Consider the following 22,415-nt stretch of genomic DNA (forward strand, 5'->3'; position numbering starts at 1 on the left):
CAGCTCAGAGGGGCCCATGAATGGAGGCGGCTGAATTCTCATCTAGCAGGGCATCTATCCACTCAGCTATTGCTGAGGCTGAAGACAAGAAGGTTCCCAGGACCTTGGGACCTTTAGCCACTGCATCTCTGCAGGACCAGGGAGGCTTCTCTGCAAGAGCAAAGGTGTTGAGAAGCTACCCATGTATAATGTGGTCACAGGCTCGCTTTTGCACCCAAAAACAGCCTAGGCTGTTTGATACCCATAAAGTTTCTCTGAGTTTGAAGCAGCCCTTAGACTCTTCCATAATCAGAGCAAAGTGATCTTCCCTAGAAAATCCACAGCCAACTAACCAGCCCTTCTTTTCCCTTTCAGCATCTGGTCCAGGGAATTTCTTTTTTCAGTTTGGCTAATGAAGGGCAACCACCCAGAACCCAAAAAATGCAGATTTGCTCAGTTTAATCTTGAATGTGGAAACAGTTCACCTCCTCCCTTCATCGCGTCTCCGTGTACTTAGAGCAGTTTCGTTTTCTCAGTTGGATGCCCTGTGTCTCTGTGAGTGGGTGAAGCAAAGGGAACCAATGCTGAAGACTGCGGGCAGGGGAGGGAGGCGGGGGGTGGACAGGGAGGCAGCTTGTGAATTTTTGTTTTACTGTTTAACTTTATTAAAAAAGGAAAAAAAAGAAGAGAATAAAATGTTTTGGCCCTTTCTGGCCCTTTGCTGTGGCAGCTGCTTTGTGTCACTCCAGAGTCTGAGCCAGAGCTGAGTTCCACCTGGACTTGGGGTGCAGCAAGCTGCGGCATGAGGGTTGTGGACCCTGAGCCTGGTGGCAGGTGGTGCTGCTCTGCCCCTCCCAGACCTGTCCAGTGTGTGAGTGCTGGGCAGGCCCGGGCTATGCCCCTGGGCCCAGCTTGACATCAGCCATGGAGAAGTGAGTTGAGAAAGCATGCTCGCTTTACAGTGGGGCTCCAGAAGTCACTAGAAGCCGTGTGTATCCAAAGCTCACTCAGGAGCTCAGGTGGGTACAGACCCAGACAGGGCAGTTTAACTTACAAAGGCTTTTAGTTCCTGTTGCAGTGTGGGTTTGAGGGAGACGGTAGACAGAAATAATCCTGCCTCCTGACCCCCCAGACCCTTTTGAAGTGGGACAGGTGGCTCCAGAGCTCTGGTCTGGCCAATCAGCTATTTTTAGCAAAAGCCCCTGGCCTTCTCCACTCCCTCTCTGCATGCAGGAGACACTCTGCTCACGGATGCAGCAGCATATGCCATGCTGTCCTGTCAAGCATGGTGTTCAAGGTGAGTAGCCTTCTTGGGAGCTCTAGACACTTGAAGCTCTAGCTAAAGCTCACAGATGGCCAGGGACAGGCCTTGACCTAGAAAGATAACTTAGGATTTCTCTTCTTCTGAGCTCCTGCCCCTTTCTTTTTAGTCTTCCCCAGCTGGTGCCTTAGCCATGGTGAAATGATGCCCAAGTCAGGCCTGGGATGTTTCCCACGTGGCTGACTAGGCCTCTGGTGGCCTTGGAAGGGACTCAAATGTTAGGTCTTCCCTGGTGCCTGAAGTTGTACTGACCTTCAGGTGGCCTTCCCTAGAGAACTGGGAGGAACCCATACTAGGAGCTCCAGGTCTTTCTTACTGAGAGACCTTTCTGATCCAGGGGGCTGGGGACACCTGTGGGTCTGGTTCCCTCGTTAATGGGGTATGAGAGGCTTTTGTGCTCCCTGTCCCTTGTACCCAGCCAACCCCCACCTTCTGTATGAGTCTGAGGCCAGCCTCTGCTTTCTGCCTCCTCATGAAAGCCAACACTGTTCAGCTGCCCAACCTCACCACAGCTGTGCCCGGCCAGCAGAGGGGAGACAGGACCGATGGCCCCAAGCTGTGGGACAAAGCCAGTCCTAATACACCCAGCCCTAGCCCCAGGAAGACTGAGCTGGGCACAGAAGGGTAAGAGAGACTGCACACAGCTAGGATTAACATGATTTATTTCATTATCAGTCTTACAAGTTGCTGAGGTTGGGCAAAGCCAGGATAGTAACTTAAATCCAAAGCACTTTTGTTGCATGACAACCCGATTAGCAAGGCCCAGTTACTGAACTGAGGACAGTGGAGGGCACCCCAGGAACCACAGCACATGGACCAGTATTAGAAACCCCTTCCCAGAAGCAACTGATGGGACTTGGCCCTTACCATCCAGGGCTCTACTCCATTGGTTCTTGGTGCCCACCAGCCCCCGTTAGAGGAGGCCCAGAGGCCTCCAGAGGCACCATGGAGGCAGGATGGGCTGGGTGGACAGCAGGACTGGAGCTTCCTCACCACAGCAGAGCCACGCTACTGGAAAGGAGGGTCAGTCTGGCCCCTTCCTGGAGTTGAGGCCCCAGCTGGTGGGGATGTGGCAGCTGCTTAACTGTTCTGCTTTCTTCTCTAGTTATCAAACTGTTACCTAGTTATGGTGTGAAGGGGAGGGGGCAGGAACTTAGGACCAAAGGTGGGAGGTAGGCTCCTTTTTCTATCCTGGTAAATAGCCCCAGCCTTCCTGGGGCTAGACTGATTAAGAAATGGGATCACTCAGCCAGGTGCAGTGGCTCACATCTGTAATCCCAGCACTTGGGAGGCTGAGACTACTTGATCACGAGGTCAGTTCAAGACTAGCCTGGCCAAGATGGTGAAACTCCGTCTCCACTAAATACAAAAAATTAGCCGGGTGTAGTGGCAGGTGCCTATAATCCCAGCTACTCAGGAGGCTGAGGCAGGAGAATCGCTTAAACCTGGGAGGCAGAGGTTTCAGTGAGCCGAGATCACACCACTGCATTCTCACTCCAGCCTGGGGGACACAGCAAGACTCAGTGTCAAAAAAAAGAAAAAAGATGGGACCACTCAGGAGGATCACTTGAGCCCAGGAGTTTGAGGCTGCAGTCAGCCATGATTGCACCACTGCACTCCAGCTTGGGCGACACAGCAGGACCCTGTCTCTAAAAACAAAGAATAAAGAGAAGGAGATGGAATCAAAGCCCAGAGGTCCTCCCCTTCTCAAGGCCACCACTAGTTCTCTGTGAACATGGAAAACTACCCCAGACCCCCTGCCTCTGGTCAGTGAGTTTTGTAGGGCTCAGGTGTCTCCCCACTCGTCTGGCTCTAGGCTGGGGCTGAGCTAACCAGAACCTGGAAGTAGGGCTTGGGGTCCTGGCTGTGGCCCCATGCCTAGCTTGGCCCAGCCTCGTTAGGTTTGGTCCAGGTTCCCCCAGCATTAAAGGGAAAGAGGGCAGGACAGGAAGGGAGGGTCAGTTATTTTACAAGTTTTTAAAAAGTTATAGGTAGGTTAACTTTGAGTAAAAAAGTCACAAAACAAGGATCAAGCAGGACACATTTCCCTCTCCTCCCCTCCCCTTCTAAAGAGCGAGGGGCATACATGGTGGAAAGAACACTCATATGATGATGCAGGACTGCAAGGCACCCCCCTTCCGGCTGCCTTGTGTGGGCACGGGTTTGCCTTTCCCGTAGTATCCCGTGAAGATGGCCCTGACCTCCATGTTCTTGGCCAGGTTCAACATCCAGCGCCCCTTGCCCAAGGAGTAGAGCTTGCCCCGGCTTAGCTCACCCACCTCCTCGCCTCGGCTGCCTCCCTTCTCCTCCCGTACAATCTCTAGGAGGTCAAGGCCCGTCTGCACAGCATCCACGTCAGCCGCACAGCCGAGGGTGATGTGAGCGCGGCTTCCCCGCGGCAGGTTGTCAGTGGGCAACAGCTTGTCCACATCATTCGGCCACAACTGCAGCTGCTGCTCACTCAACTCCACCCGGGCCCCAGTCGTCTTGGGTGTCACAAAGAGGGCAGAGATGGTCAGTGTGAAGGCCTTGCAGTAAGATTTCTTTAACACCTGGGGAGAGGGAGAAAGAGGGCCCAAGCTAAATATGGTGGCCTCTTGAATCGGTGACCCAAGGAGGGTCCCTCCTGGAGGAGAAGGGGGTCTAACATAAGTGAGCACAGCTGAGCAGGGGTCGGGTATAGGCCCAGCATGCACAAACACCACGCACCTTCCACGGGCACGGCTCAGGCTCAAGTGAGAAATGCCAAGGCACTCAGACAAGGCTGCGCAGGGAGAGCTGGACTTTCCCAGGGAGCCCAGCTCCCTGCACACTTGCTTCCGGCCTCAGCAGGCTGGCTGACCTCTTTGTGCCTTGGCTTCGTCACTCATAAAACAGGGAGAACTAGAGCCTACCTCAGAGTTAATGTGGTTATGGGAGTCACTATGTGAAGAGCCTACAAGGGTGTGTACACACGCAGCTGCTGTCACTGTTGGCACCACTCAGCTTCCCCTGGGACTCAGGCAGCGCCCTGGAGTGCAAGGTGAGGTCAGGCTTGCCCTTGATCAGAACCTGCTCTCACACTTTGGTTCACATCTGATGATGTCTGATTCTTTGAGAAAGCCCATCCCATCTCAGCATAAAAGCTTCTCTATTTTTGCCCACAATCGCTTGTCCCAACAGTGTCTGGCATGAAATGGGTGCTTAATAAATCAATGCTAAATGAAGGCATGGTTAGGGATGGTAGCAGCAGGTGTTACATATTCATACCCTATGCTAGGGTGCTGGAATCAACGAAACTTAAAACACTTGCCCTAGGGGAGCAAATAAACAACTGTGATAACCTAGGCAGAGAAGTGGGAGGGTGGGCTTGGGGTTGGACACTTGGAGGAGGTTGGAGACTGCAGATCTGAGACATGCCTGACATTCAAGGATCACTGTCGCCTGTAGCTGTGGGCGTAAGGTGCCGGCTGTGTGGTGCAGAAACGCCTGGTACCCTATTAGCCAATAAATTCACTCTCCTATGACACTCCCTCACTCTAAGGCTGGACCTCAGGCCTGGGGACAAGGACAGGGACCTCAGTGCACCAGGCTCCCTAGGGGGAAGGGACTCCTAGCCTTTGGAAGGTAACACAGGCTCAGAGAGGCCAGAGCAGGAGCCCACTGTGGCCCAGCATTCTCCATACATCTGCAGAAGGAGAAGGTGCCTGAGGGCAGGCGAATGCACAGGCTGGTGGTACTGTCACAGCAGGCTCCTTAGAACCCGAGGCTGAGGTCTATGCAAATACACCTGGGGACAGGGGAGCTAGGAGATGCCATTTTTCTCGAGCTGACATCTGGTTTTTGGTCCCTGCCTGGCACCAGTACCCATCTCCAGAAAACACTGCAGTTCCTTGCCGTCCCCACCTGCCACCTCTGCCATGTTGACCCTGGGGAAGACTCACATCTTGTTGAGCGTACTCCTCTGCCCCGGGGGCCTTCCCGTAGTCACAAAACTTGGTTGTGCAGTGCAGCACGCCTGGGGGTCTCTTTCCAAAGTAGGTGACCAGATCAATCTTCTCTCTGGTCTCATCCCCAGAGAAAACTGCCGGGAGAAAGAGGGTGCAGTCAGGGCAGGGGAGTAGAGGCATATCAACGCCTGCCACCAGGACCACAGAAGCCCAGAGCAAAACACTTCCGGCAACCCACAGAGCTCATTCATTCGTCAGTTCAAACTAAAGGCAACTTTAGAGCTGTAAGAAGTTAAAATTCTTAGGCCGGGCGCGGTAGCTTACGCCTATAAATTCCAGCACTTTGGGAGGCCAAGGCGGGTGGATCACGAGGTCAGGAGTTCAAGACCAGCCTGAACAAGATGGTGAAACCCCCTCTCTACTAAAAATACAAAAAAAGTTAGCTGGGCATGATAGCAGGTGCCTGTAATCCCAGCTACCAGGGAGGCTGAGGCAGAAGAATTGCTTGAACCTGGGAGGTGGAGGTGACGGTGGGCCGAAATCAAGACACCACACTCCAGCCCGAGCAACAGAGCGAGACTCCATCTCAAAAAAAAAAAAAAAAGTTAATTCTCAGGCCAGGCATGGTGGCTCATGCCCGTAATCCCAATACTTTGGGAGGCCAAGGCAGGTGGATCTCGAGGTCAGGAGTTCAAGACCAGCCTGGCCAAGATAGTGAAACCCCCCTCTCTACTAAAAATACAAAAAAATTAGCCAGGCATGGTGGTTGGTGCCTGTAACCACAGCTACTCGGAAGGCTGAGACAGAGAACTGCTTGTACCCAGGAGGCAGAGGTTGCAGTGGGCTGAGATTGCGCCACTGCACTTCAACCTGGGCGACAGAGTGAGACTGTCTCAAAAAAAAAAAAAAAAAAAAAAAAAGTTAAAATTCTCTGGCTTTATATTGTATAGATTTTTCCATCTCTTCCCCAAACTCTAAGGCATTTGTAACAGAGGCAGGCAGTACAGGCCAAGAGAATCTGAGATTTACCAGTACCACATCTCAAAGGGGAAGCAAGTCATGGGAAGTGGGGTGGAAAGAACAGAAGGCTGGGAACAACATGGTACAGTGGCAACAGCCAGAACACAGTCAACATCTCAGCCCTGCTGCTTACTGGCCATCATCAGCCTGGGGCAAGTGACCGACCCTATCAATCTAGCATAACAGTTAGGGCAACCGTACACCCCAGTGTTCCCAGGACTGCCGGGGAACTATCAGTAGTGCCCCATTTCATTCAAAGGCCCAAATGGACAAGCAGTCACAGGGTCACCATCAGTTTAATACACACCTTGCAGGCCTGTTTGGGGGATGAGAGCCTGTAGGGGGCCTCCTGGTACAGGAAGGGTCTTGGGCTATAATTGGGTGACATTATGGGGCTGGAAGACACAAAGAGGCATGGAGTATCTGTGATTTTGATTTCCAGAAGCCATGCCTGTGGCTGTCTTTAGAGTTTTTCTGTTATATTCTAAGTTGAGCTCCTGCGAAGATGTCTCACCCTCCACAGGGGAGGAAGGCCTCTCTTGAGAGCAGCCTTGCTGGCCCATTACATTTCTCCTGCTATAACCCTGGGCAGAAAAGGATTCCAGTTTTTCATTTAAAGATAAAGTACGCCAGACACGGTGGTTCACACCTGTAATCCCAGTACTGTTGGAGGCCGAGGCGGGCGGATCATGTGAGGGAGACCTTTCTGGCTAACAAAGTGAAACCCCGTCTCTACTAAAAATAGAAAAAAATTAGCCAGGTGTGGTGGCGGGTACCTATAGTCCCAGCTACTCGGGAAGCTGAGGCAGAAGAATCACTTGAACTCGGGAGGCAGAGATTGCAGTGAACTGAGATCGTACCACTGTACTCCAGCCTGGGTGACAGAACAAGACTGTCTCAAGAGAAAAAAAAAAAGAAAATAGGCGAGGCATCAACTCTCCAGCAACCCACATAGCTCATTCATTCGTTAGCTGGTCAAACTAATGGCAACTTTAGAGCTGTAAGAAGTTAAAATTCTCAGGCCAGGCGAGGTGTAATCCAAGCACTTTGAGAGGTCGAGGCAGGGTGGATCATTTGAGGTCCGGCATTTGAGACTAGCCTGGCCAACATGGTGAAACCGTCTCTACTAAAAACACATAAATTAGCTGGGTGTGGTGGTGGGTACCTGTAATCCCAGCTACTTGGGTGGCTGAGGCAGGAGAATTGCTTGAACCCAGGAGATGGAGATTGCAGTGAGCTGAGATTGCACCACTGCACTCCAGCCTAGGCAACAGAATGAGACTCTGTCTCAAAATCAATTAAAAAATAAAAGCAACTTTGAGCAGCAGTTATTCTAGGACAGAGCCACCAGCTCACAGGTACAGGGCTTGCTCCTGGATGACATCACTGCAAATACTACAGTTCAAGTTTAGGAGCTGAGAAAAAAGTTCTCTGAGAACCCACACAGGCACAAATTCCCTGCTTCTGTGCAATATACACAATGTCAACAAACCAGAGTGGGGCTATTTCAGGTATGAAGATCATCTAAAATTGGGGGCAGCTGGGCGCAGTGGCTCATGCCTGTAATCCAGCACTTTGGGAGGCCAAGGTGAGTGGATTACCTGAGGTCGGGAGTTCGTGAGCAGCCTGGCCAACATGATGAAACCCTGTCTCTACTCAAAGTACAAAAAATTAGCCAGGCATAGTGGTGGTGCACACCTGCAGTCCCAACTACTTGGGAGGTTGAAGTAGGAGAATTGCTTGAACCTGGGAGGTGGAGGTTGCAGTGAGCCGAGATCACACCATTGCACTCCCACCTGGGCAACAGAGCGAGACCCTGCGTCTAAATAAATAACTAAAATTAGGGGCAACCAGAAATGGCCTAAAGGCATATAGACAGATTTGTGGGTGACATTTATCCAACAGGCCACTGCAGAATAGCCACCGGGACCCGTTTTATCCCAAACCCAAAAAGCCCATGCCATGAGAGAACCCTGCTAGAGCAGCCAGAGTCCAGGTTTCCAGCCCTTAAATCCCACATCCCTCCTGGGCCTGTGTTCCCATCTGAAGACAGGGCTTTTGGTGTAGGTGTGAGACTCATGTCCTCTGAAGCTGTAACGTGCCACAAACCTAAGCCACAATATTTCATGTCATTATTTGGGAGAAGGGGGGACACAATTCTGCTGCTGAAAATGAGTTGCAAAACACTGGGCTGGATTCTCCAAGGTTAAGTTAGAAGAGGACGTAACTCCTGTTATACAGTAATTTGTTTTTCCCACCTCCAAGACAAGACAGTGGTCTAGCTCCAGGCTGTGAGGACGGAGGTGGAGAGAAGAGTCCCAGAAGGAAAGGTGTGGTGGGAGGAAAGGCCCTCTGGGAAGCCCCACTGTGCTGCCAACTCCCCAAGGCCACCACTGGGACGCCCCGTTGCCCCGCCCCCTCCCGGTGAGCCTCCCTCTGCCTCCTGTGCTTCCTGCCTCATCCTCTGAGTACAATGATGGTCCTATGCCCACAGAGCCCTGTGCCCAGCAAGGTGGGCTTATGATTAAGGGCCGACCCCGCCACCTACAGTGTCGCAACTCCTTCTTGAAGGCCTTGTGGTTCCCCAGCTCTTCCTGGAAGACCTGGCCCACTTTTCGGAGCATGTCGGAGCTCTTCTTGGTCAGGAACCAGCCGAAGTAGAGTGGCAGGAAGTCCTTCTCCAGCCCAGGCTTCAGCTTCTTCAGGTCATCGGCCGACAGCTGCCACTGGTTCTTCTCCTTGAGCTGGGCACAGTCCAGCCGCCACGCCGTCTTGGGCTCCACCAGCACCACCTGGTACTGGTACTGGTCGGCCATTTCAAAGAGCTGCTCCAGCCGTTCCCGCTCGTGGTTGGTGTCATCTAGCACAAGAATTCTGATGTCCCGGCGGCGGCAGTAGGCAGCCAGGTCCTCATCGAGCCGCTTGTACTCCTCGGAGAAGGCTCCTCGAGCGCCGGGGGTGATCTTGTAAGCATCAGCCGACACCATCTTGGTGCCATCACGGTACTTGTCCACGATGACCCGTGCCAGCGTGGACTTGCCGCTTCCTGGCAGGCCGCGCAAGATGAAGAGCGTCTTGCACTCTTGCAGCGTGGCCACGGTGTCCTCATCCTGAAGGAAGGGAAACTGCAGCTCGGGTTTGTCCTTGGCCCCTGAGGATGACATCTTGCGAAAGAAGATCTTGGGCAGGAACGTGTGGCTTTTTCGGGAGAAGCCTCTGTTCTGTGTAAGGAGGGGAAGAGATGTCAGCCCAGGTCCTTCGCGGGCTCCCCGCCAGCCTCGCACCCCTAGTCCAGCCTCGCACCCCTAGTCCCTTGCTCTGGTTGTGGACGCCTTCCCAAGCGAGGCAGTGCTGGACCTTTGTCCCTTTCCCAGGAGCACCTGTCCGCTTCTGGTCGTGGAGAAGGGAGAGGCAAGCCTGTCTGAAGCTCTCCTAAGCGCGCGCTCTCCCCATTGCTGCCACCTTGGAATGGAAAACGTGCTGGAGGCATGCAGGGCGCGCCGGGAGCCTGCGGTTCTGGGACTGGCCTCGCTCTTATATGCTTGGCACCTACTAAGGACGTCCTCTTTGGAGGGGGTCTCTGTGTCTGGGCCAAGCCACAGCTGCCCCGGCTGAGTGCACAGAGAAGGGCGGGGAGTGGAGAAGGGTTACCCCAAGACTGCCTCCCTTCCCCCAACAATGGCCGCAACAGATAATACTCTCTTGTCTGGGTTGCGGGGACAATGGTCCCACAGACGGGCTGGTAGGGGGCAGGGCAGGAGAGCTCTGGACAAAGGCCCTCTTTCACCGAGGCTGCCATCTCCTCCTCTGCCCCCTCTCGGCCCCACAAAGTCGTGGTCTTTGTGCCTGCCCAGGCCAGGGCGGCACAGGGCACCTGCAATCGGGTCCAGCTCTGCCCGCCACCGTGCTGTGTGTCAGCAGCCCCTCTCGGAGCCACTTGTTTTCCTGTCTGCTAGAAGCCACAGAGACAACAGCGTTTACTGCAAAGCGTCTCCTCCTCTGAACTGGCTCCGCCTCCCGCGCGCACCCGGGCGCGGGGCAGCTGTTCCGCTTAAAGAGACGTGGCCCAGGATGCGGGCGCGAAATGGCTGCCCCAGCGCGGGACTGCGCGGGGTCGGGAGCAGCTCCCGGGCTCCCGCGGCCCCTGGCCCAGGCCCACCCGCCAGCTGGGGCTCCCAGGGGCGCAGCAGCTTCTTCGGTTCCGAGTTCCCTCCTCAGAAACGCCACCGTTTCCCTCCCCAACGGCCTCTCCGGCCCCCCGCAAGTAACCTGGCTTCTCACCGACCTCAGGGCTTCCCTGAGTACCAAGAAAACTGGCAGTCGAGCCGGAAGCCCAGGGTCCTGGTTTGCAAGACGGGCGCCGACACTCGTTTCCCGCCCCGGTCCTACCCCGTGCCCGGCCCCGCCCGGCCGCTCACCATGATGAGGAGGGGCGCCAACGTCGCCGCCTCTGCCGGCACCAGCGCTCCGGAGCCGCCCGCCTGCGCGGAGGGACGCGGCAGTCCGGCTGTGGCGCGACCCAAGCCCCGCCGCTTTACATAGCCCGGGGAGGCGGAGCGGGTCGGCCCTTCTGCGCGCATGCGCCGCGAATCGAAACTCCCAAACTCCCGCCACGCGCGAGAGCTCCGGCGGGCCCCGCCCCCTGCGCGCCCACGCCCCCCCCGGTCCCGCCCCTGCGCGCGCCTTCGCCCCCGCGCGCACCCACCCACTGCGACCGCCAACTGGGCGGCCGCTTCCTTCTTTCGCGTGTTGAGGGGTAACTCAGTCACCCTCCCCGCTCCCGTGGATTAGCAGGAAGTGAGTGAGGCAGGGTCGTGCAAGGTCGGATCCTGTCCTTAATTTTTGATATTTTATTCATCGTGGACTTTGGCATTAATTAAAATTTTTTTTACCATATTGGATTAAAATATTATCACGCAGGTTGCTGGCACCACCGTAAACTCTGCATCTGAAATGGCTCACTGGCCTCACTCGTCCGGGCCCTGTGCCAGCCGAAAGTCAGTCTCAGCCCCTACCCTTCCTTCTAGGAGTTGTGGAGACAGACCAGGATGGCAGTAGCCAAAGTGGCAGTTAAGTAACGGAGTGAAACCCTAACATCCTCTGAGATGCCACGTCCTCTGTGAAGCCACTGGGAGCTCAGTTGGACTTTTGAGTTTCCTGTGTACCGGGTGCTGTGCTAAGCACTCAGTCTTCGCAGCAACCCCCGAGGCAAGCATCCCATTATTCAGGCAGGCAAGCTCGGAGAGCCTGATTGACTTGACTGTGCCACCCAGAGGTGTCAGAGGCGGAGTCTGCCTGCCCTTCCGACTCCCAGGCTACTGCCCTATTCTTTGGCCTCAGCCTCAGCATTCGCTTGGTTCTGACTTGGGGCATTCTCCCACCTGGATAGCTGGGACCACCCCACCGTTGTTCCATCCATAAAGCGTCCCAGTGTCCTGAGCTCTGGAGGGACTCAGCCAGTCGTGGGTGTCGGGGAAGCACCTCTGTGTCTGAAGCAAGCCACAGGCCTTCCCCTCTCCTCCTCCCTGTGACTTATCATTCCCTGAAGCTCACCCTCCTGAAACTCTTTCTTCTAAGCACCTTTCTCGATTCTTCCAGGAGGCTCTTCTGAGAATGGGTGAGGGTGAAGAGGCAAAGTGACAGACTCAGGGTTTGCAAGAGTGAAAGACACTTATTTAATGGTAAAACAGTGACAGAAAGCAGCAGAAGTGAAACCCTTATTTTTCCTATTACAGAAAAATCGCTTGAAAATCCAGTTTAATCAGATCCGATGATCCCTCTGGACACCAACTTCCTGATCCTCATCCCTACTGATGGCTTCATTCATATTCCTTTTTTCATCTCATTTTCTGTTTTTTTTCATTTCTCCTATTTCTCCCAATTGTGTTTTTCCCAGTTCTGGCTCTCTTCTGCCAACTTCTGAAAGTTCCTTTAGTCCTTCTGGTTCCTGTCTGCTGAATTCTCCTAAGAGTCTTTGGTCTAATTCTCCTGAAGTCCTCCTGTAAATTTCTCTTGATTCTCTTCTGTCAGCTTCTAGTAGCTTCCTGCCTGTTTCTTCTGATGTCGTGTCTAATTCTCCTGACAGGCCCTTGGCAACTTCTCCCAAATTGCTCCTGGCTTTTCCCGCTTCCACTCTCTGCTGTCCGCTTGCTGTGCTCTGCAGAGCAAAAGCCTCATTGTCCTCATCCGTCTCTTTCTCATCCTGAAAATGGTCCCACTGCTGTACCACCTTCTCAGGCTCATCTCTCTCTCTCTTCCTGTCCTCCGTTGATATTACTACTCTATCTTCATACAGTAAAGGTTCTGAAAAACAAGAGAAAGAAACATAAAAGTTTATTCATGTCAGGCCAGGGGCAGTGGCTCACACCTGTAATCTCAGCACTTTGGGAAGCTGAGGCAGGTGGATCCCTAGAGGCCAGGAGTTCCAGACCAGCATGGGTGACACAGTGAGACCCTGTCTGTACTAAAAATTTAAAAATAAGCAAGGCGTGCCTGTAGTTCCAGCTATCCAGAGGCTAAGGCAGAAGAATCCCTGGAGCCCAGGAGGTTGAGGCTGTAGTGAGCCAAAATCGAGCCACTGCACTCCAGCCTGGGTGACAGAGTGAGACCTGTCTCCAAAAAAGAAAAAAAGAAAGAAACTGTTCATTTCTGTGGAGGCCTGTGCTTTTGAGAAGCAGATGAGGGAAAGGCCCCAAAAATGACTGTTCTCACCAGCTCTTTAAATTGGTGTGACAGCACATCTTTCTAAAAGCAGAGAAAGGGAACCATCATTGACTGAGCCCAGCTCCATCCTACGCATCATGTGAGGACTGTATAGCTTATCCCATCTGGTCATCTTGAAAATGCGCAGTGTCGTTGATTTCAGTTTGCAGTCAAGGGACCTGAGACTGATAGATAGAAAAGAAATTACACAGCCAGGCACTGTGGCTCACGCCTGTAATCCCATCTCCTTGGGAGGCCAAGGCGGGTAGATCACTTGAGGTCAGGAGTTTGAGACCAGCCTGGCCAAAAGGTGAAACCCTGACTCTACTAAAAATACAAAAATAGGCCGGGCGCAGTGGCTCATGCCTGTAATCCCAACACTTTGGGAGGCTGAGGTGGTGGATCACCTGAGGTCGGGAGTTCAAGACCAGCCTGACCAACATGGAGAAACCCTGTCTCTACTAAAAATACAAAATTAGCTGGGTGTGGTGGCACATGTCTTTAATCCCAGCTACTTGGGAGGCTGAAGCAGGAGAATCACTTGATCCTGGGAGGCAGAGGGTGCAGTGAGCCGAGATTGTGTCATTGCACTCCAGCCTGGGCAATAAGCAAAACTCCATCTCAAAAACAAAATAAATAAAAATAAGCTTGGCATGGTGGCAGGCACCCATAATCCCAGCTACTCGGGAGGCTGAGGCAGGAGAATCACTTGAACCTGGGAGGTGGGGGTTGCAGAGAGCCAAGATTGTGCCATTGCACTCCATCCTGGGCAACAAGAGCAAAACTCTGTATAAAAAAAAAAAAAAAAAAATTAGCCAGGCACGGTGGCGGGATCCTGTAGTCCCCACTACTCAGGAGGCTGAGGCAGGAGAATCACTTGAACCTGGGAGGCAGAGGCTGTAATGAGCCGAGATCGTGCCACTGCACTGCAGCCTGGGTGACAGAGGGAGACTCCATTTCAAAAAAAAAAAAAAAAAAAAAAAAGGTGTGGTGCCTCACCCCCTGTAATCCCAGCACTGTGGGAGGCTGAGGTAGGATCACCCAAGGTCAGGAGTTCGAGACTAGCATAGTCAACATGGTGAAACCCTGTCTCTACTAACAATATAAAAATCGAGCTGGACATGGTGGTGGCCACCTGTAATCCCAGCTACTCAGGAGGCTGAGGCAGGAGAATTATTTGAACTTGGCAGCAGAGGTTGCAGTGAGTGGAGATTGGGTGACAGAGTGAGACTCCGTCTCAGAAAAAAAAAAGAAAATCACACAGACACTGCAAGTGACAAATGGCAGAGACAATTTGAACCCCGGACAGTCTGACCCCAGAGCATCTTCTCTTTTCCCTGCAAGAAATAGCATAGGTGCTGGAAAATGACAGCAGGGTTTTCTCCAGCATCATTTTTTTTTTTTTTTTTTGAGACAGAGTTTCACTCTTGTTACCCAGGTTGGAGTGCAATGGCGCGATCTCGGCTCACCGCAACCTCCACCTCCTGGGTTCAGGCAATTCTCCTGCCTCAACCTCCTGAGTAGCTGGGATTACAGGCACACGCCACCATGCCCAGCTAATGTTTTTTTTGTATTTTTAGTAGAGACGGGGTTTCACCATGTTGACCAGGATGGTCTCGATCTCCTGACCTCGTGATCCACCCGCCTTGGCCTCCCAAAGTGCTGGGATTACAGGCTTGAGCCACCGCGCCCGGCGCTCCTAAATGTTTTTTATCAGGTATGGAGAAAAGTCACATCCCCTTCTGCATCTCCCTTACATTATCTTCCTGGAAACTACTAGTTACTAAGGAGCCCGCAGAGGGTCTTGGGTCTCAGGGGTCACAGCACTTTGGAGGTGAAAACAGATGCAATGCTGCCACCTGCTGTTGTGAAAGGGAAGTGCCTGGCAGTTCTGCAGGTGCAAGGACGCAGGTCAGGGTGGGGGAGACTCGGGAGTCTGCTGCTTCCCTGCCGAACAGCTGCTGCTCCTGTGGCTTCTCAGAGCAGCTCAAAGAGCACGTGGGGGCGGAGACAGAGCCCCTCTGAGGGGGTCCAGCCACCACAGAGCAAGTGCTGAATAATAAAGGGCTATTGCCGGGCACGATGGCTCACACCTGTAATCCCAGCATTTTGGGAGGCTGAGGTGGGCGGATAAGGAGGTCAAGAGATCGAGACCATCCTGGCCAACATGGTGAAACCCTGTCTCTACTGAAAATAGAAAAATTAGCTGGGCATGGTGGCGCTCTCCCGTAGTCTCAGCTACTCAGGAGGCTGGGGCAGGAGAATCGCTTGAACCTGGGAGGCGAAGGTTGGAGTCAGCTGAGATGGCGCCACTGCACTCCAGCCTGAGTGACAGAGACAGAGTGCGTCTCAAAAGGAAGGAAGGAAAGGTGGAAGGGAGGAAGCGAGGGAGGGCTGTCATCTGGCTGCTCAGATACCCAGAAACCTCCCATGTCCCTGCCTGGACCACAAAGGATTTCAGCCTGGGCTGTGTCCTCCTGGGCCCCCAACCCTGGCTCCATTGACTGCAGTCTGGCTGGAGTGAGAGTACCACAGACTGGGGCAGGAAAAGGCTGTGTCACTAGAAACAGTGTGGCACTGTGGCCAAAGCATGGGTTCTAGAGCCAGACTGCCCAAGACTGAAAACCACTGTATGCCTCTAACTCCTTTGCCTCCATGTCCTCCGTAAAATCAAGCTAATCACACTTCCTTCGTAGTGTTCCTGCACGCAGAGGATGTCTGTGCATACAGGAAGTATGCACATTCTTCCTTTGGAAGAATGCCTGGCCTGCAGGAAGCACGAATGGAGGTTGGCTACTGCTTTTAACATCCCTGCTCCTCTAGGCCCTTGTCCAGTGGGGCAGGGCTGCTCAGCCATCTTCTGCTTCTCCTTCTCTCCCTCCCTCCCTACAGGAAAGGAAAGCCCGAAGGCAGAGGCCAAAGGCCTCTTTACTCCCTGGAAGCCTTGTGAGAAAGAATGTGGTAAGACACAGCTGTCAGGCAGCCTCTGCACCTGCTTGTCACACTGCTGGCCCGAGAGCAGCGCTGTAGGCGGGAAGAGTGGGGCACTGAGTCACCCCTCCCAGCTACATGACCCCGGCACAGCACCCACCTCACTCAGCCTCCCTTTCCCCCACAGCACCGCCATCTCCTAGGGTGGGGTAAGGACCCAACAAGATCATTCCTGTCTGCTGCTTAAACCAGTGCCTGGCACGCAGTGAGAGCCCCAAGAGTATTGCTACTGTTTTTGTCTCTGTGCCTTTGGCCCTGCTGTTCCCTGCTGGAAATGCCTTTCCTCTCCCACCTCTCTCCTGGAAAACTTCTGGGCGTCTTTTGGAGTTGGAGGTAGATGATTCTTTTTTTTTTTTTTTTTTTTTTGATATGGAGTCTTGCTCCGTCACCAGGCTGGAGTGCAATGGCATGATCTCGGCTCACTGCAACCTTCACCTCCCTGGTTCAAGCGATTCTCCTGCCTCAGCTTTTGGAGAAGCTGGGACTACAGGTGCACGTCACCATGCCCAGCTAATTTTTGTATTTTTAGTAGAGATGGGGTTTCACTGTGTTGGTCAGGATAGTCTCAATCTCTTGACCTCATGATCCGCCCACCTCGGCCTCCCAAAGTGCTGGGATTACAGGTGTTGAGCCACTGTGCCCCGCCTGGAGGTAGATGATTCTTCCTCGTCAAAGCCTCCCCTGCCTCCCGAGAGGAGCCCATGCCCCGTTGCACGTACCCTCATGGCAGCACACCTCACCTCGCTAAGGCCTTGCATGCAGGAGCCCAGCAGCTGAAACTCCACTGGTCAGCCTTGCCAAAGGGCCATGGGCTCCTCCAGGGCAAGGGTGGGCCTCTGTCTCCCCAGAATCAGACTCCTTCCAGGTACGTGACAAGTGCTCAACAAATATTTGATGAATCAGTTAAAAAGAGAAATGAGTGGGCTCTCAGATCAGACAGTCCAGCCCATGGCGAGCTGAATCCCACCCTCTACTGCCCCAGAGACAGGCTGGGGCTGCCGGTGACACTGAAATCAGAATGTGTGGTGGGCAGTGCCAAACCCTGACTGGGGAGCTGCTGTCGTGTGTGTCTAGCACTAACAGAAGAGAAAGCAGAGGGAGAATGCTAAAGTTGTCTTTCCAGGAACTCACCTGCCTCTCTCTTTTCTTTGAGATTCTCCATGTAGTTGGCTTTCCTCAGTTCTCCAATGATACCCTTGTTGGCATCGTCCAAGGCCTGTGGATGGTAGAGGGAGCTTAACCCCTGTGTTTGGCACCTACACCATTAATTTTCCCCATGCAGATCAATCTCAGAAGGCAGGGCTCTGGTGGATACCTACCAGCCTTGGTTTCCCTCTGGCCCCTCCAACAACCCCTACCCTCAGGTTAATCTGCACTTACTCAGAAGGATCCATGCCAAATTGAGTCTGAGAGATTCACGACTGTGAGTCCATCAAACACATTTCTCTTGGGCTTAGGCATGTATTGGGAGCTGTGTCTATCTATGCATTTCTACCTTTAGATAAACTACCTAAAGCTGCTTTAGGCTTCTGTCAATGCAAAAAGACAATCCAAACCTGCAAACACTCAGCATGGCAGCATTGAAGGGACCCAGAAACACACCAAGGCGACAGGCTGGGGCTGGCCTGCCTTTAACGGGGCCTTCCAGGATGTCTGCAGTTTCCCCAACTCAAGTGAGCAATCCATAGGGGCCTGGAGCTCAGCCTGTGAGCTCTGGAGGGCAGGTCTTGGCTTCCTACTCACAGCAGGCCTGTGGGTGGCACTGACAGCACCAGCTACCCGCGGTGTCGTCCACCAAGCAGCTCCAGGGTCTGGATGCACTCTCTCCCTGCGAGCCTTCCTGCCTGGGGCTGCCAATCCAGGAGGGTGAGGGGTCAGGGGCCTGGTCCCATGAGGAGTCACTGAGGGTCACAGGTACCTTCTCTTTGCCCCTAACTCTTCAAACCACTGCCTAGCGTTCAAGGTGACCTCAAATCCTCCTTGCTGGGAAACCTGCAGCTCTGCCTCCCAGCTGGGGCTCTCTCACTCTGAATTCCCCTAGCCCCCAATGGCGCTGGTTATGAACCAGGGTTTGAACTTTGTAATTTTTTTTTTTTAAGAGACAGGGTCAGCCAGGCGCGGTGGCTCACGCCTGTAATCCCAGCACTTTGGGAGGCTGAGGCGGGTGGATCACGAGGTCGAGATCGAGACCATCCAGGTCAACACGGTGAAACCCCGTCTCTACTAAGAATACAAAAATTAGCTGGGCATGGTGGCACATGCCTGTAGTCCCAGCTACTTGGGAGGCTGAGGCAGAATTGCTTGAACCCAGGAGGCGAAGTTTGCAGTGAGCCGAGATTGCGCCATTGCACTCCAGCCTGGGCAACAAGAGCGAAACTCCATCTTAAAAAAAACAAAAAAAAAAGAGAGAGACAGGGTCTTGCTATGTTGCTCAGGCTAGTCTAGAACTCCTGGACCCAAAGGGTCCTCCCGCCCTCAGCCTCCCAAAGTGCTGGGATGACAGGTGTGAGCCACTATGTCCAGCCTTTTTGCTGTAATCTTGCGGGCCAGGCCCATGACCGTACACCTTTGGGCTTGGCAGCCTGGAGCCAGTCTACACTCGGTGAATATTTCCTGAACAGAACTGCCATGCTCCGTCTACAGGGCAATCACATGGAAGAGTCAAAGTACGTGGCGCATGGCGCGTCTGGCAGAGCTTCAGTGAGGTGGGTGCTCTTCCTCTGGAAGCCAGAGCTGGGAGCATGGTGTATATGACGAGGACGACACTGTGACAGGCCTGGGCTTCCCTGGGCCTGAGGATAGACTGTGCCTGCTGCGCTCTCTTGGGCAAGTTTTTTCTGCCATGAGAGGGCAGCATTAGCCTCATCACAGTCCTCACAAACAGGTCACCATGAACCTGCCTCCCAAAGCACAGAGATCAGGTTACTTCTGGTGTGCTGACTGTCTGGGGCTTGGAACAGCCCACCCCCCCCATCTCTTGGACCCAGGCCAGGCTCTCTCTTCGGCCCTGAGCGCTGGCCACCAGCCTCCCACGTCTTTAGTGTACTTGCTCCTCCTCAGCAGGGCCAACTCTATCCTTGTCCTTCAGAGCACAGCGTGAGGTCTTCCTCTAACTGGGAGCACCCTGAGCTTTCACTTCTCAGGGTCCCTGCTCCCTTTCCCCGGTGCCTGCAGACCCCAGGCTGGTCCCTGAGGCCATGCCCCTTTGCTGCCCACAAGTTATGCAATCTGGCTTCTTTCAGCCATGGCACAAGCTCCCCGAAGACATGGGCCCCATTTACTTCACTCCAGCAGATATTTCCTGCACTCTAGCTGTGAGCCAGGGGTGCTCTGGAATTTGGCTGTGGAAAGGGCTTAGGAAGCCATCTGGTCAGGAGCGGAAGGAAGAGGCCTGGGAGTGTGTGCATCTGTGAGGTCGGTGTGTGGACTTCACTGAGCTTGCGCAGCTACCTGGATGCACTGGGAGTGGGTGGGGTGCGGAGCCCAGAGCACCTCCGAGCTCCTCCCTGGTTTCACCCCTGGTCTCTGCCTCCTGACACAGTCTAGGCCAGCACTATTCAAAAGACATTTCTGTGACAATGGGAATATTCTAGATCTGTATTATGTAGTACCCATAGGCCAATGTGGCTATTAATGACTTGAAATGTGGCTACTGTGGCTGAGAATTTTACATTTTATTATTTTATTTTTTTTAGACGAAGTCTCACTCTGTCACCCAGGCTGGAGTGCAGTGGCACGATCTTGGTTCCGTGTAACCTCCACCTCCCAAGTTCAAGCAATTCTCCTGCCTCAGCCTCCTTAGTAGCTGGGACTACAGGCACGCGCCACCACACTCAGCGAATATTTGTGTTTGTATTTTCTATTTTATTTATCCTTTTCTTTTTGAACCGCCCTCACCCAACCAATATTTGTATTTTCAGTAGAGACGGGGTTTCACCACGTTGGTCAGGCTGGCTCAAACTCCTGACCTCAGGTGATCTGCTCCCTCAGCGCTCTGAAGTGCTGGAATTACAGGCATGAGCCACCGAGCCTGGCCCTATTTACTTTTTTCCATTTTTTTTTTTTTGAGACAGAGTCTCACTGTACTCCAAGACTGGAGTACAGTGATGTGATGTTGGCTCACTGCAACTTCTGCCTCCTGGGTTCAAGAGATTCTTCTGCCTCAGCTTCCTGAGTAGCTGAGACTACAGCCATGTGCCACCACATCCAGCTAATTTTTTGTATTTTTAGTAGAGACAGAGTTTCGCCACATTGGCCTGGCTTGTCTCGAACTCCTAACCTCAAGTGATCTGCCCACCTTGGCTTCCCAAGTACTGGCATTACAGGCGTGAGTCACCGTGCTCAGCCTCCGTTTAACTTACTTTACTCTAAGTAGCCACATGTGGCCAGCAGCTGCCTCCTTGAACAACGGAAGTCTAGGCACTTATAAGTGCACAACGTGGACTTTGAGGGGGAACATAGCGAGGCTGTGAAAGCCAGATAAGAGGGCTCCTCACCCAGACTCAGGGGTCACAGAAGGCCGTCTTGAAGAGGGGACATCTATGCTGACACCTAAAGGCTGAATGGGGGTTAGCCAGGTGAAGAAGGTCGCAAGGGAAGGTTAGAACATTCCAGGTGGAGATAACAGCATATGTTATAAGGTGTAAGAAAGCTGTTCAGGTGGGGTGTGGTGGCTCACGCCTGTAATCCCAACACTTTAAAAGGTGAGACAGGAGGATCACTTGAGCCCGGGAGCTCAAGACCAGCCTGGGCAGTATAGTGAGAGCTCATCTCTACAAAAAATAAAAATGAAGGCCAGGCGCGGTGGCTCACGCCTGTAATCCCAGCACTTTGGGAGGCCGAGGCGGGTGGATCACGAGGTCAAGAGATCGAGACCATCCTGGTCAACACGGTGAAATCCCGTCTCTACTAAAAATACAAAAATTAGCTGGGCATGGTGGTGCGTGCCTGTAATCCCAGCTACTCGGGAGGCTGAGGCAGGAGAACTGCTTGAACCCAGGAGGCGGAGGTTGCCGTGAGCCGAGATTGCGCCATTGCACTCCAGCCTGGGTAACAAAGAGCGAAACTCTGTCTCAAAAAAAAAAAAAAAAAATTATGGCCGGGCACAGTGGCTCACACCTATAATCCCAGCACTTTGGGAGGCCGAGGCAGGCAGAGCATCTGAGGTCAGGAGTTCCAAACCAGTCTGGCCAACATGGTGAAACCCCATCTCCACTAAAAATACAAAAATTAGCCGGGCGCAGTGGTGGGCACCTATAATCCCAGCTACTGGGGAGGCTGAGGAAGGTGAATCATTTGAACCCAGGAGGCAGAGGTTGCAGTGAGCCAAGATTACGCCATTGCACTCCAGCCTAGGCGACAGAGCAAGACTCCATCTCAAAAAAAAAAAAAAACAGCCAAGCACAGTGGGCTCACACCTATAATCCCAGCACATTGAGAGGCTGAGGAGGGTAGGTTGCCTGAGCTCAGGAATTCAAGACCAGCCTGAGAAAAGAAAACAAAACAAAAAAAAAAACCAGCCTAAGGACCACAGTGAGACCTCAACTCTGCAAAAAAATTTTTAAATGAGGCAGGAGGATGACTTGAGCACAAGAGGTAGAGGCTATAATAAGCCTGACAGCACCACTGCACTCTGACCTGAGCAATGGGAGGGAGACCCTGTCTCAAAAAATAAATAAATAAATAAATAAATAAAAATAAGAAAATAGAATAGGAAATATCAGCATGCAGAGTATACAGCAGAGGTAAATATATTTCGTAAAACTTTTGTTTCTGATTTTTGTTTCAAATAAAACTATGTGTACTGAGTTACTATACAAACTGATGGCAACAGCAGACACTTCAAAGCCATCACCCCACCTAGAGTGTGTTCTGTTGTTTGTGAATAATAAACAGCTGTGAGGCTGGGCTTAGTGGCTCACACTTGTAATCCCAGCACTTTGGGAGGGTGAGGCAAGAAGATCACCTGAGGTCAGGAGTTAGAGACCAGCCTGACCAACATGAAGAAACCCTGTCTCTACTAAAAATACAAAATTAGCCAGGCATGGTGGTGCAGGCCTGTAATCCCAGCTACTCAGGGGGCTGAGGCAGGAGAATCACTGGAACCCGAGAGGCAGAAGTTGCGGTGAGCTGAGATCGCACCATTGCACTCCAGCCTGGACAACAAGAGCAAACCTTTGTCTCATAAATAAATAAATGGCTGTGAGGCTGGGCGCGATGGCTCACGGCTGTAATCCCAGCGCTTTTGGGAGGCAGAGGCAGGTGGATCACCTGAGGTCAGGAGTTCAAGACCAGCCTGGCCAACGTGGTGAAACCCTGCCTCTACTAAAAATATAAAAATTGGCCAAGCGTGGTGGCTCACACCCGTGATCCCAGCATGTTGGGAGGCAGAGGCAGGCAGATCACGAGGTCAGGAGTTTGAGACCAGCCTGACCAACATAGTGAAACCCCATCTCTACTAAAAATACAAAAAT

At 52.9% G+C, this 22,415-nt stretch overlaps 3 protein-coding genes across 4 annotated transcripts in view; 1 reads left to right on the forward strand and 2 right to left on the reverse strand.

Annotated features, from left to right (window-relative positions):
- DNAJC7 (DnaJ heat shock protein family (Hsp40) member C7) overlaps nt 1-704 on the forward strand; it is a 36,513-nt gene extending 35,809 nt beyond the window's left edge. Inside the window, exon 13 of the mRNA XM_032279297.1 lies at nt 355-704. Coding sequence (XP_032135188.1) covers nt 355-392 — 38 coding nt within the window. The 3' untranslated portion in view covers nt 393-704. The remainder of the gene's footprint in view (nt 1-354) is intronic.
- Nucleotides 705-2,879: 2,175 nt separating this feature from the next.
- Nucleotides 2,880-10,839, reverse strand: CNP (2',3'-cyclic nucleotide 3' phosphodiesterase). Of its 2 annotated transcripts, none has more exons than XM_032279648.1 (4): nt 10,668-10,839; nt 8,798-9,470; nt 5,224-5,363; nt 2,880-3,852 (listed from the first exon to the last, which is right to left on the reverse strand). In XM_032279648.1, exons 1-4 carry the CDS (start codon nt 10,827-10,829, stop codon nt 3,403-3,405), a joined length of 1,425 nt encoding a protein of 474 aa, XP_032135539.1. In that variant the 5' UTR covers nt 10,830-10,839; the 3' UTR covers nt 2,880-3,402. The 2 variants fall into 2 exon arrangements, with proteins under 2 accessions (XP_032135539.1, XP_032135540.1); XM_032279649.1 differs by lacking the exon at nt 10,668-10,839 and adding an exon at nt 10,535-10,617.
- A 1,061-nt stretch (nt 10,840-11,900) lies between these two features.
- Nucleotides 11,901-22,415, reverse strand: part of TTC25 (tetratricopeptide repeat domain 25) — a 35,588-nt gene continuing 25,073 nt past the window's right edge. The window contains exons 11-12 of the mRNA XM_032279657.1: nt 17,074-17,158; nt 11,901-12,552 (exon numbers count right to left, since the gene is read on the reverse strand). Of these exons, the coding sequence (XP_032135548.1) occupies nt 12,092-12,552; nt 17,074-17,158 (546 nt within the window). The 3' untranslated portion in view covers nt 11,901-12,091. The remainder of the gene's footprint in view (nt 12,553-17,073; nt 17,159-22,415) is intronic.

This window comes from Sapajus apella, unplaced genomic scaffold, assembly GCF_009761245.1.
Source record: "Sapajus apella isolate SASKATOON/1434 unplaced genomic scaffold, GSC_monkey_1.0 scaffold12, whole genome shotgun sequence".
Taxonomy (NCBI): Eukaryota; Metazoa; Chordata; class Mammalia; order Primates; family Cebidae; genus Sapajus; species Sapajus apella.

Excerpts from the sequence above, each read along its gene's own strand:
- CNP (XM_032279648.1), bottom strand. The coding sequence starts at position 10,829 with ATGCGCGCAGAAGGGCCGACCCGCTCCGCCTCCCCGGGCTATGTAAAG. Across the intron at positions 9,471-10,667 it reads TGGCGCCCCTCCTCATCATG|AACAGAGGCTTCTCCCGAAA; the intron begins GTGAGCGGCCGG and ends CTCCTTACACAG. Across the intron at positions 3,853-5,223 it reads AGGAGTACGCTCAACAAGAT|GTGTTAAAGAAATCTTACTG; the intron begins GTGAGTCTTCCC and ends CCCTCTCCCCAG.